Source organism: Pseudophryne corroboree, chromosome 5, assembly GCF_028390025.1.
Source record: "Pseudophryne corroboree isolate aPseCor3 chromosome 5, aPseCor3.hap2, whole genome shotgun sequence".
Classification (NCBI taxonomy): domain Eukaryota; kingdom Metazoa; phylum Chordata; class Amphibia; order Anura; family Myobatrachidae; genus Pseudophryne; species Pseudophryne corroboree.
The window spans coordinates 185,504,768-185,519,124 of NC_086448.1; the positions used below are offsets into that span (position 1 = coordinate 185,504,768).

General features: G+C 44.7%; 1 protein-coding gene across 6 annotated transcripts in view; it reads right to left on the minus strand.

Annotated features, from left to right (window-relative positions):
- Positions 1 to 14,357, minus strand: part of DIP2C (disco interacting protein 2 homolog C) — an 820,289-nt gene that overhangs the window by 407,847 nt on the left and 398,085 nt on the right. For all 6 annotated transcript variants that reach the window (XM_063921929.1, XM_063921931.1, XM_063921928.1 and 3 more), the window contains one exon: positions 9,336 to 9,461. In XM_063921929.1, the coding sequence (XP_063777999.1) occupies positions 9,336 to 9,461 (126 nt within the window). The remainder of the gene's footprint in view (positions 1 to 9,335; positions 9,462 to 14,357) is intronic.

The following is a 14,357-nucleotide window of genomic DNA, read 5'->3' on the forward strand; positions in this document are numbered from 1 at the left end:
GGGTCTACCTCCTCATAGATATATACCGCTCGCCTCATAGGAAATTTAAATGGCGTCTTGATGACTCGCTTCTACAACACCCCTCTGCACTAGAGGAAACTAGACTAGCGATTACACAATACTTCACTGAAAATATATCTCCCGATATTCCACTTAATATCCTTTGGGAAGCCCACAAAGCCACGATTCGCGGTACCTTATTAGCAAAATCGTCGGCAATCAAGAAAAAAGCCGCACAGGAAATAGCCTCCCTCGAATCAGAAATAGCCACCTTACTACCCAAACACAAAGCATCCCCCGACCCCTCTTTACTCACCCAGATAGACTCCCTCCGAGGACAACTCAACACTCTCCTATCCACCCGCGCGGCAACAATTCTTCGGAAGTTGCAACAACGCTTTTACGACAAAATGGATAAAATAGATACCCTACTAGCCAACAAACTACGTCGTAAGCAAGCGTTGGGTGCAATAGATAAACTGTACTCGCCACAAAGGGGAACCTATACATATGACCCTGAATTGATGGCTGAAGATTTCCGCCTGTTTTATAGCTCCCTCTATAACTTACCTGACTCGCCCCTGCTGTCTCCTGACGGATCCGGGGGAGTGCGCTCATATTTATCCGATACCCCCCTCCCAACCCTATCCGACAATCAATTGGAAGCCCTAAATAGTCGAATCTCGGAGGAGGAGACAATAGCTGCCATACGATCGATGCGCTCGTCGGCTGCCCCGGGTCCGGACGGTTTCACAGCCCAATATTATAAACTCTTCGCGAAGGAACTGGCCCCACACCTAGCCTCCCTATTTAACGGTATCCTCGAGGGAGCCTCCTTCCTGCCGGAGACGACTCGGGCCGATATAGTGGTAATACCAAAGCCTGACAAAGATCCGACTAGCTGCTTAAATTACAGACCAATCTCATTATTGAATGTTGACTTGAAAATATACGCGAAAATACTAGCTAACCGTCTGGGTCCCCTGATGCCCGGCCTGGTCCACCCGGATCAGGTCGGCTTCATTCCTGGACGCCAGGCGTCCGACAACACTAGAAGGGCAATAGATCTAATATACTCAATCCAAAAACGGAAACCTCCCTCTCTCATTTTGGCTCTTGACGCGGAGAAGGCCTTCGACCGCATATCGTGGTCTTTTGCCTTTGCAGTCCTTGACAAAATGGGATTCTCCGGAAACTTTCTAGAGGGAATTAAAGCACTCTACCACTCTCCGTCGGCCCAGGTTATGGTTAACGGTGTCTCCTCCTCCAGTTTCGGGATCACCAATGGTACCAGGCAGGGATGCCCCCTCTCCCCTTTAATCTTTGCCCTAGTCATGGAGCCCCTAGCAGCAAGGATCCGTAATAACAGTGCTATCCATGGAATATCCACAGGCCTATCTGAACACAAGATAGCGCTATATGCCGACGACGTCCTGATCTCCCTCACTGACCCAGCCCAATCTCTCCCCGCGCTTTTATCTGAGATTAGCTCATACTCACAGCTCTCAGGTTATAAAATAAACGTGAGCAAAACAGAGGTCCTTAACTTTTATATCCCGGCAGCTCTCAAACAAGAACTTCAAACTATTCTCCCCTGTAACTGGCAAACCAAGAAAATTAAATACCTTGGTGTGTACTTGACCCACCATCACCACCAACTTTTCCAAGCAAATTATCCCCGTTTATTACAGACAATTAAGGAGGACTTGGTGGACTGGTCCAGTTATTTTATATCATGGATAGGCAGAATTAACTCTGTCAAGATGAGCGTGCTCCCCCGACTCCTGTACTTATTTCAGACCCTCCCGATCTACGTCCCTACCTACGTCTTCAAGACCCTACAACGCCAATCTTCCCTCTTTATTTGGAATCACAAACGCCCTCGAGTCAGACTTAAACTGCTTCAACGCCCCTCCAGAGGCGGCGGTCTGGGTATCCCGGATTTTAAGAAATACTTTTATGCCGCGCAACTCGCTCAATGTGCACAATGGTGCAACGAAGGCGGGACGCGGAAGGTCTGGGTGGGGATAGAGGCGGAGGAGACGGGCCTAGCTACACCATCCTCCCTACTGTGGCTTCACCGGAACCAGCGTCCCCGTGCGGCCCTATTGCACCCTGTAGTAAGTCGCTCCCTGGCAACATGGGACCTGACAAATAGACGGTTCAGTTTGGCCCCATACCCGTCCCCGCTAATTCCGTTATTTAACAACCCAGCCTTCCCACCAGGTATGAGCAGAGCCACGCACACATCTTGGCGCATGAGTGGTATTTTCTATGTTAATGATATCACCTCCACAGCTACGTTCCCACAATTCGCAGATATCCGTGAAGGAACAGTAATCCCCTCATCGGACTTCTTCCGCTATCTACAAATTAGACATTTCCACTCCACCATCACCACCACCCTTCTCCACAGACATTTATCCCCCTTTGAACACATTAGCTGGAAACGCACCAACACTAAAGGCCTCATATCAGACATCTACACCCTCCTGGACGACCTCCCCACAACATCCCGGGCCCCTCATGAAGTGGCATGGGAAAAGGAATTGGGATTCACTATAGACAATGAGGACTGGGTAGATATATGGGACAATGCGGCTTCCAGCTCCATATGTGTAAGAATTAAAGAAAATATTTATAAATTACTCTACCGATGGTACTATGTCCCTTCCCGTCTACATACTATGTTCCCCGATACTCCAGATAGATGCTGGAGGGGCTGTACGGACATCGGTTCATTCTTACACATATGGTGGGCCTGCCCTAAAATCTACACAATATGGGGTGAACTCATCACCATGCTTTCGCGTTTATTCGACACCTCCATCCCCTCCGACCCCCAATACTTTTTGCTCCCCATGACTCTTCCTACCCTCAACAGACATCAAAACAAACTATTCCGACATATAGTCTCGGCAATGACATGCCAAATTGCCACAGACTGGAAGAGCCCGACCCCCTCACCAATACAGGGGATAATTTCTCGGATATGGTATGTCCACAAAATGGAATACATGACCGCAGTTATTCGCAATACTGCGAAGCAATTCGATAAAGTATGGTCCCCATGGCTAAACCTACAACAGGCTTCCTCCCCATTCATAATCTGACACGGCATGCCAAGGTCCTATCCACCTCTTGCCCCCGAAGGCTACCCCTCCACCTCTTTGCCCTCTCTCTACTCCCCCCCCCCTCTTTTCTTCAACCGGAGGTGCCCAGCCTCCTATGCTTTTCTGTCCCCTTCTGATCGCTCTCCGAGCACTCTCTTTTTTTAATTTCCTTTGCTGACTCTCTTGACGGAAGGCCACTCCGTTGCCGAGAGTTTCCCACTTTTTATGCTCTAACTTGAATCTCTAAACACGGGAAAACACAAAAACAAAAAAAAAAAGGATCCATGCTGTTGTAGCAACAATTTACTGTACCTACATTTGTATTTTAAGCACCCAAAATGTTCGGGTGCTCTGTTATGTTATCATTGTACCTATTTCATGATCCACTCAATAAAATGTGTTTAAAAAAAAAAAAGAAATTCCAGCCGGTATCCTTGGGAAATGAGATACCTCACCCAAGGATCCCGGCAGGACTTCGGCCACACGTGGGCAAAGTGTTGAAGGCGAGCACCCACCTAAAAGTCGCGTTGTCGCTGGGGCCGACCATCACGAGGAGGGCTTAGCCATTAGGGATCCGGTGGTCTGGTCCAGGGAGGCAGCAGCTGCAGGTTTATGGGACTTACCATGGGATCCACTTGGAGTGGTGGAGACGCCTCGGCCCCTGCCTCTGAACCTTGCCACAAGAAAGGACTGCAAGGAGGGTCCTGTGTAAGAACGTCCAGAAGGTGGTGCAGCCGACGGCAGATAGGTAGACTTACCCGCCGTTGCCTGAGAGATCGATTTATTTAATTTGTCTCCAAACAAGGCATCACCTGTAAAGGGAAGATTTTCTAAACCCTTTTTGGAACCAGCGTCTGCTGACCATTAACGTAACCACAGAGCTCTGCATGCCGAAATAGCCATAGCAGTAGTGCAGCCATTTATCTTACACAATTCCTTTATAGCCTCGCTCATAAAATTAGCAGCATCCTGTATCTGTTGCAACAGAGTAATGACCTCATCACGTGGCAGTGAGTCTAAACCATCAATAACAGAATCAGACCACTTAATCATTGCCCTGGAAATCCACCCAAAAACTATTGTGGGGCGCTGTGCTATGCCCGCTGCCGCATAAATTGCCTTTAGAGTAGTCTCAATTTTACGGTCAGCAGGTTCTTTAAGGGATATAGCCCCTGGTATCAGCAGCACCAATTTCTTAGACAGTCTGGACACAGACGTGTCGACTGACTGGGGTTTTTCCCATACCTTCCTGTCCTCAGCTGGGAGGGGAAAAGTAGTTAAAAACTTCTGAGGAATGTTACATTTTTTATCAGGGTTTAACCAAGCCTCCCTGGCCAGGGAGTTCAATTCCTTAGACACAGGAAAAGTTGCAGATGTCTTTGGTCGAACATTAAAGTGCAACAACTCATCTGGTTCTGTCTCCTGATCCAGCATGTGAAGGACCTCTCTTACAGTAAAAAGGAGAGCCTCCACCCCAGGCGACAGAGAGCTGTCCTCATCCATATCCTCATCATCATCCACATCAGGCTGATCAGAATCAGACTGGAGCACCTGTGGTAGTGAGCGTTTATGTGAAACCACTAGAGAGGGCTGGGAAGCCTTCTTGCTATCTGCTACTTTAGCCACCCAAACAATAGAGTGCTTTAACACCTGTCTCTCCTTCCCAGTTGCAGCTAATTCTGAATTTACATTCTGAATCATGCTTTTAAAACTATCCAGCCAGTCAGGTGCCTGTGAACTGTGTCCCTGTGGAGATAAGGAACACTGCTCACACGTGAGTGACCCCACTGAGGATGGGGTAGAGATACAAGCAGCACACATAACCATGGAGGTCATTCCGACCCGTTCTAACGCTGCGGTTCTTCGCTGCGGTGCGAACGGATCGGAACTGCGCATGCGCAGTGGGCACCGGCTACAACAAAGAAGAAAGTGATCGCAGCGGCGATCGCAAGTAGATTGACAGCAGGGAGGCGTTTTGGGGCGTCTAATCACCGTTTTCCGGGCGTGGAGATCCGAACGCAGGCATGTCCAGGCGTTTGGAGGGCGGATGTCTGACGTCAATCCTGGGACCTTCGTCGCTGGATCCGTCGCACAGGGTAAGTAGGTCTGACCCTGGTCTTGTTTTGCAGGAATCTTTTATAGCATAGCAGGGCTGCACAAGCGATCGCAGCCCTGCTATGCTAACATACACTCCTCCATAGGCGGCATCAGGTTGATCGCACGAGCAGCAACGATGCGATCAACTCAGAATGACCACCCATGTCAAGAGACATCTTACACAACTGTAATACAGCGCAGCCTACTGACCAACACCTCCACACAGACCCCAGAGAGCCCCTGGAGTGACACTGAGGAGCCGATACCAGCACACAGTAGTACAATGTGATGAAGTGTATGACCTGATAGTAGTGCAGCGGCGCTACTGCTGGCGTGCTCCCCCTTTCTATGACCCCGTGGTACCAGTTTTACAGTCTGTAGCAGCGTAAGTCCTGGAGGAGCAGTGTGCGTGCAGCCTTGAAGATCCGCAGCAGCAGGAAATGGTGCCGTCCCGCTACTGGTTCCGCTCTAGCTTGTAATGTCACGCGGTCCCTATCACAGTTTATACTGGTTACTTATAACAAACAGTAGAATATGCATGTTACAGTACAAACAAAGCCTTGAGACAGTGAGCACTGCTGGGCAACAGCCCTGAACCAGTTTGTCCAAGGTGGGCACCGCAGCTCCGGGCCCGTGACTTGCCTCCAAAACTGCACTGGGGAGCCGCTAACCGGGACCTCCGCGTAACACTCACCGCACCTTGTAACTTCGGCATCTGTTAGAGGGTGGCAGCTAGCTGCTGGCTAATGATGTGTGATCAGTACCTCAGGAGCTCAGTGCCCTGTCAGTTGGGATTACGAACCATTAACCCTCAGGAGGTTGGTTCGGTCCCCACTCTAACTCCCACGAAACAGGTAGCCTGGTTGCCAACCAGAGCTACCTGAAAATAATAAACTAAAATAAAAACAAAGAAAAGCTCTGGAGCTCCAAAGAAATGCACCCGTCTCCTTGGGCACATTTTTCTAAACTGAGTCTGGTAGGAGGGGCATAGAGGGGAGGAGCCAGCACACACATAGACATACACAGACATACACACACTAATGGTTTTTAAAGTGCCAGGCTCCAGTGGACACAAATTATACCCCATGGTACTAAAGTACAGAACCCCAGTATCCACTAGGATGTAACAGAAATAATCAATAATAGCTTTTTGGTTTCACCTCGAGCAGAAACAGTGGAAGGCAAAATGCCAAGTGTTGGCCATTCTGCTGATAATGGAAGTTAGCTCACAAGATAGGCAGAGGCAAATCTGTTGACAAAGGACCAAAACTGGCGTATAAGAGGGCACTGCCACATACAGTACAATCACTAGTTTCTGCTGTATATTACTGATCAGAATACTATCAGGAATATCTACTTGTGGTCTCCTCAGTGAAATGCAAAAGGTTGACCTAGGAGAATCTTTTATTATACCAGACATTCCCAGGTTTTGCTTAAGCTTGTGAAGAAACAGGTAACATTTATTGAGAAGCGCGTACAGGTTTGTGAGGGAAATTACAATGCTGGAAATAAGGATTAGGATATGACTGTAAAGGGACATTTTTAGACATAACAAAATGAAGTACCTGGACATAGCAGGAACTGTCCCCTGTGTTACAGAGAAAAGACTCCTCCGTGCAGTATATTACGGTTTCTGAAGGGACTTTGCTAAAAGGTAATAGAAAAAAGATGGTGTGGCTTCCTCCTTCACTTCCAATTGGTGCGGTGCAAAGGATGTGGGTCACAGCAAAGGTGAGGCTCTCCAAAGGGCTTTTGTAATAAGTGGCTAAAACACAACAGGCCCATTGCTCTTTCGCACCTTAAGTAGGATAATGTCTTATACCACCTGGCACCTGATGCCAGCTTCCAGCTGACTTATAAAAGAATCAGGGAGCAAATGGAAAGTCCTTAAACATTGAGTCAGCAAGAAGATGGAGAAAGGGACTAGGATTTGCATGCATCAGTAATGCTGAAAGTGGCACCGGAAAATGTATCGAAATAGGGGGGAAAAATTGGGGAAGGGCATCTACAAGTTTTTTTTCTACTAGAGTTGCAGTTAAAAGTCACGGTAACAGTAACCAAAATAATAAACCTTTTTTATGGTTCATATCTGAAAGTTTCTATTTCAGGGTTTTGTGATTCTTTAAGTACAGATATGTCCTCATACATCATTGCTGCAGTTGCGCCAAACAGCCCCTCTTGGCACTACTGGTCCCATGAAAGACTGCTTCCATCAGGCATATTTTTTGCATTTATTTGCCAAAAATGCATCTAAGTCGCAATGCACTGTGACTAGGACATACAGATGGAGCCTCCCTCATCGCTGCAGTTTCTCTGCTTAAACTGAGTATTTGTCATGCCTCAACTATAGCTCAGGTTGTTGAGGTGTTGTGTGGTAATGCACGTTGAGGTGCGACAACATACAGAGCATGCAATACACATCTTCACCACTGGGTGGCTAATGCTCCACTAATCCTGTACTGTAGAGCGAATAGCGGCAGATGGATATACAGTACAGTAATCGTACTATAATAGTGTACTCTTAGCAAGCCCAGGCAAATGGCCAGTGACAACTGTAATGCTATACATACAGACTAGCGGTCAGATGGAGAGAGTCAATCAGTAACTTGAAGTGTATAGCGTACTATAAATAAAGGAGGCATAGTTTTACGCAGTGGGCTCACAATGCCTAGACTGTCATTTCGCAGTGATGTGCGGGTGTCACAGACACTATGATACCATGATTTACTAATTAACGCTGGGCTTAATTAGTAAATCATGCATCAAGTCATGCTAAACAGCCCTTGAAGTCACACCATGCAGGGCGTTGATCGTCTGTTTTTGCTTTTTTTTTTCACGAAAATGCGTCTTAGACGCAAAATTATGTAATAGGAAGCACCAGCAGAAGCTGATTGTGCGTCCTATTACATTACTAATTATTATTAATATAATAGGACGCACAAGCAGCTTCTGCTGATTAAAAGGATATGCAGCGTGCCTATATAATGTAATAGCGGCTCTATATGCATCCGAAATAAAATGTTACAGTGTTTTCCAGGTAAACACTGTAGCAGAGCATTTTGTATGCAAATACAGTCGCAGTCACACACAGAATAAAGGCATGCAGCATATCATTTTAATCAGCAGAAGCTGCCTGTGCATCCTATTAAATTAGTTTGCGTCTAAGACGCATTTTCGCTGCAAACCCCCCAAAACACACGATGAGCACTATCAAGTCCTGCCGCGTGGTGTGACTTCAAGCGATGTTTAGTGTGACTGCAGCAAGGATGTAAGAGGACACATCTGTAAGATGCATTTAGGCAAGAAAAGATACCAGACATTAGCAGAGCTGCCCGGCATATGACGGCTCACCCAGAAGCCACATTCATTTGTAAAGCATGTTAGCATTGTGCATGCACCTAGAGATCGAGAGATGCCTGGTGTGAGTGAGCAGTCATTTGCTGGTGATTTTCAAAAGTGACACCTGGTGGATGATCACTGGTATTACACTCACTGGTAACGCCTAGCTAAGCTTTATGCCACCCTGCGACATAACGCGATGCCATGCAACCAGGCACACTGCGACTCCATGATTGGGACAAACGCCATAGATGGTATGGATGAGTGAGGCTCCATCTGTAACTAGGAGACTGTGCTGATTCATTTGATATGCGACACCTGTATATCTGTGTTGTACTCAGTCTCTGAATCGGTATATGAAGTACTAAGATGACGCCAAGTTCCGTGGAACTCTGCGACACCAACAGAGTTGCACGGTACCTGGCTGCTGAATCACGCCAGGTATCTCGGGCTGCGTGAACCATTGAAGCTAGGCATATGAGGACACATTTCTATTAACTAAACTCCAAGTAATAAGTAATGCATTCCAGCCACCGATACTATATTGTTTACTGCAATAAATACAGTTTTCTCTAGCTAACCCTGTGTGCTAGTGGGAGGCTGAATTCTTTCACACTGATTCAGTCCTGGAGAACCTTGGAAAAGGGTCCAGGATGATGCTATGATCCTTATTATGAAGTAGCCATTATTATAAACCATACAAAAAATCTTCTCAAAAACTGCAATTGTGAAAACACAACAGAAAAAAAAGAAAGAAATCAAAGGTTCATTTAGGTGCTGGCCAACCTGGGGGTGTGTATGCATCCATTGAGGTTTGAACCACAAGCGAGCGACGTTTTGATGGCATGGGTACAGCCATTTTCCTTTCTTTATGCTTTGCAAGTGCTGCTTGGACTGCTTCTGTATGTACATCTGGAATAACAGCACAAATGATACAGTATAAAGAAAAAGTTTGTCCTTGAGATATACTAAACCAATCACAGCACACTACAATGTCTTACCAGCATACATTTAGTAACAAAACCATACAAAACAGATGCTTACAGATGTAACCAAGCTCATCTTACCCGCGGCACGGCTGAACGGTGCACATGCTGCACTGAGCCGCAGGTGCGATTTAGTACGCTGAGCTGCGACTAGGTACACCCATTCATTCCTATGGCCATGCGCGTACATACGCATGCTCTAGTCTTAGTCGCGGGCATACCAGCCGTGCCAGCTTTGCCGTGGATAAGTCGCTTGGCAGCAAAGCTGAGCATGTCTACATCTGTACATCTATTTGTTATTATTGTCAACTTCAACTGTATACATACAATGTTAGATTGGTTTGTAAATGTTACTGAAAAAAAACTGACACTTAATTGGAAAGGGTTCAGTATGAATTACTGGCGGCTGGCAGTATACCGACAGCGGCATCCCGGTCACCAGTGTGCCAACAGCAGGCGAGCGCTAGAAAGCCCCTTGCGGGCTCGATGACTTGAGAGGAAGAATAGCCTATGGTGCCGGTATTCAGGCAGCGGGATTTCACAGCTAGTTTGGATTCCGGCATTGTGGCCGCCGGGATCCTGACTATCGGTATTGTAACTGCTTTCAACTGGAAATCTTAAATGATATATCTAAAGAAACAGTATGTGGGGATCAGGTAAAAACTGGTATGGTCCAGACTGGACCGGTTCCCTACAGCAAACTCTGCCACTCTGGAGCTTGTATTGAGCACCTTCGTCAGTGGGGTGTCCTGTCCGGGGTGTGCCTGTTACAGCTGTAACTGGGGAGATGGGGAGGGAGAGATTACAGTCTCCCTCTATGGTCTGGACCTTTCCGGTTTTTACCCCATCCGGACCATTTGGAGAGGCTGTAATCTCTCCCTGCCCGTCTCCATGGTGACAGCTGTCACAGACACACACCCGTGGACAGGACACCATACGGATAGAGACGTGCACTACAAGCTCCAGTGTGGAAGAGGTTGTTCCATGGAGCTGGTACGGTCCAGCGTTACGAGGCCTGGACCGTTACGGTTTTTACACAATCCCAGATATGTGGGCTAATTTAGAATTGTCAGCAAAGCAAAAACAAAGTGTAACATTATACCTTGGCAAATGTGGGTAGGTCTAATGTAAAATGTGCAGAGATGTAGATTTGGGAGGGGCGTGTCTTATCACAGTGTAAAAATAAGACTGTCCAGTATTTGTAGACTACATACAAAAAACAGTAAGGATTTTTTTTTTTAAATTGTGCGTACATTGTCTTTATTGTCAGATAGAATAAATACGTACAATACTAAAACAGCCAGTATTTAACCTGCATGCAACAAACAAATACGTTTGCACCCCTCACAGTGCAGCTTGATGCATAGCTGTTGCTTTTTTTGCTTGACTCCCAACACTGAATCAGCCCTACGGTTGGCATAGCAAATCAGAAGAAATAGATTCCAGTCTCAGTTTCTTATATACCTGACTAAGCTCTATGTTTGACCTTTTAGAGCCTGGAAATTATGTGTTCTCTATTTCCGAAATCAAACAACTATAAAGATAACAATAATGATTACGTAATATTACCTTTCCCCAAACCATTCTAAAGTAACCTTTAGAGCTTACAGATATAAAGAGTTCAGTTTAACTTACTTGATGCTGCTATATCGGTTTGGCTACAGGACCCACTGAGCCCCACTCTCAGGATCCTGGACCACATGCCGAAACTGCTGAGGCTACTCTATTACCCCAGCTACTGGGTAGTAAAGCAACCATCACCTCCTCCACTGACCTGCTCAACCATGTACCTACTCAGTTAATCTGCTCCAACTTACTTATACAACACTTATCTCTAGTATCCTCTTTTTCCTTCCCATCACTGTTTCTCCTTAATCGCTTCCCTCCTCGCTAGTCTGCACCCATGAACTTCTAGGTTGTGCCTAGCTCCATCTCTGGCATATATAACCAAATGGAACCCTTACTCCAACAACTCATCCTCGCATGCCCTGTATCTCAACTTGTATCTTCTCATGAATGGACAATAAATAGATAATTACTACGCTTGTGGATGCTTGTTACTTATATCACATCAAACATATATATATTTTTATATAACCATTGGTCCTCAGAAATGAAGAAGTATTAAGAATTATTATTAGGAAGGCCTGTATTTATACAATATCACATTTATTGTGCAATCACAATCAGAAATATGCACCAAAATTTACATCAATAAGCAACAATAAAATGGTCAAATTCTAAGGAAAGAGTGATAAGATCAATTATTTGTTCTCTCCTTCATATGCATACATTAAAACAAGTAATTTGATTCCTATAATGGTATAAAATACTTTGGAAATAGTAACTATTGGCAAACTCCCAGACTTTATCCTCCTCCAAAGAATGAAAATCTTGTATTTTAGTTGATTTGTAACAATGATGTTCACAGCGGCTGTTTGTGTCCAAATAGTATCATTAGTAGCTGATATGCACCTCGGAGCTGGACGTATATAGTAGTGCTGCAATTGCCGGCGTCCCGGCTAATTAGTTTGTTTATCCAAGCACTATACACTGGTATAATTACCCTTCCTTGTGCCTTTAGTCAATCAGCCACATGTATCTCCACTGCACGGCCCTTTCTCCCGATGGTGATGCACTCACTGCTGGTGGGGCTTCTGGCTGGTCACGGGTGCCTCCATATGGTCTTTCCCAATAGCACCAGGTGATCTGACTGCGGATGCCGCTGTCCGCTCACGAGTGCCTGCTCGCTATGGCTTTCCCGGTGATGATAGCTGCTATGGGAACTGGTTCAGCTGTACAAACTTAGTCCAGCGGCAGGATCTGTGTAAGAGCTGTGGTGGGCTCAACAGGTGATAGGAGGAAGTCTGGAGGATAGCAATTGCTGCTCTGGTCAACGCGTTTCGTCCCACAGTGCACTGGGACTTTTTCAAGACTGTGGGGCTGGGCAGCATTTCCTTCCTTTTAACATACTTCGTTAATCAGTAAATTAATTTCAGCTGGCTACTTGTATTTTAGAAACCCAATGCATACATATACTTCAGGCATACTTCCATAGAGTTGTTACACTTTCACATGAATAAAATAAATTAATTTAATTAATTTAATTCAATCATTATACAGGCCTTCCTTACAATAAATTACAAAACATTAATCCAATGGTGGGACAGCACATTCATTATTAAAAATATTAAAATGAATAACTAAATCCTTCATAATCATTAAAGATATGGAATTCTTATATAATATTCACACAATATATAAACCTTATGCATAAAGAGTTATGCATAAATGTGTATATGCACAACTATACTCAAGTACAAATAAAAATAAATAATAGAGAGAACATATAATATACACATAGATAGTTGACAATATATTCTTTAGAGAGGAGGAATTTTTCCATATGTGTATATTACTGGCTGGATATATTTTCTATAGTATCCACATTGCATACCATGATATATAATTTGTTATTTACTTTATTAGTTTAGTAAACCCAAAATTCTTGACATATATATTCCTTATTATCAGTGAACTACATAGATATATAAGAATTCCATATGCGTTTTCTTAATTCACTAAAATCTTTAATAGATGTCTACATAAAAAAAATATAAAGAAATAAAAAAATATAGAGAGAACATGTAATATACACACAGATAGTTGTGTGTGTATATATATATATATATATATATATATATATATACACACATACACACACACACACACACACATTTATTTATTTTTTTCTAGAGAGGAGAGATAATTCTAGACATATATATATATTCCTTATTGTCAGCAAGCTACATAAGTATAAAGAATTTATCATCAAAATCCTTACAGGACACTATTGGGTATATTAAAATTGAGGTAGAAAACTGCAGTCTGTCGAAAAGGCGGCAGTTTTCGACTTTTTTTGGTCGAATCCAGATTCGACATATTCAATATTTTTTAAAATGTTTCGACAAGTCGATAAATTCGGCTTGTCGAAAAGCACATGGATCGGCGGAATAGCTGCCGATCCACGTGTTAATGTCGAAAATGGGGCCAAATCCGACAGGTTTTGGCCCCCTTTTCGACCATCTCTGGACGCTGTTGGAGCCGGGTGGAAGCTGCCGTGAGGTCGGGCGGCTGAGTGACATCCTGCTGCAGCGCTACTGTCGCGCTGATGTCTCCTGTATGCCCGCCGGCTGTCCCCCCGCGGCTCGCCCCCCTCGCCTCCTTTGCGTTCCATCTTAAATTCGACTTGAAAAAGTCGAATTAAGATGGGGATTGAATAGGGGTTGTCGGATCCATTCCGAAAAATACATGTCGGAATGGATCCGACTTTAATGGAATATACCTTTAAGTATCCAGACCCCAAAAAGACCAAGAGAAAGAGAGGAGGAAGAGGGAGAAGCAAGGGAGCCAAGGAGAGTCAGACTCAAATAGATACATCAGAGATATATAATCTTTCAAAACATATATTGACTAAAGATCAAAACAAATTGCTACAAAAGGGTTTACAGTATAAAAAATTCCAAATGCATTTTCTTAGTTCACTAAAATCTTTAATAGATGTCTATGTGGGAAGTTATAGAGGAACTTAGTACATGAAGGAAATAAGTTGAGGCAGGGGACATCTAGTACGGTGTAATTGCACATATATACTCCCATATACATGCATGCATACACATATGCATATATGGAATGATGAAGACACAATATAATAAACATGTCTTCTCTTATAGAGGTTTACGTCGGAGGGGGGGTAGAGGGGAGGAGGAGATGGCAATAACAGATAGAGGCTGGGTTTTCTTTTCAATAGATATCACTGCAA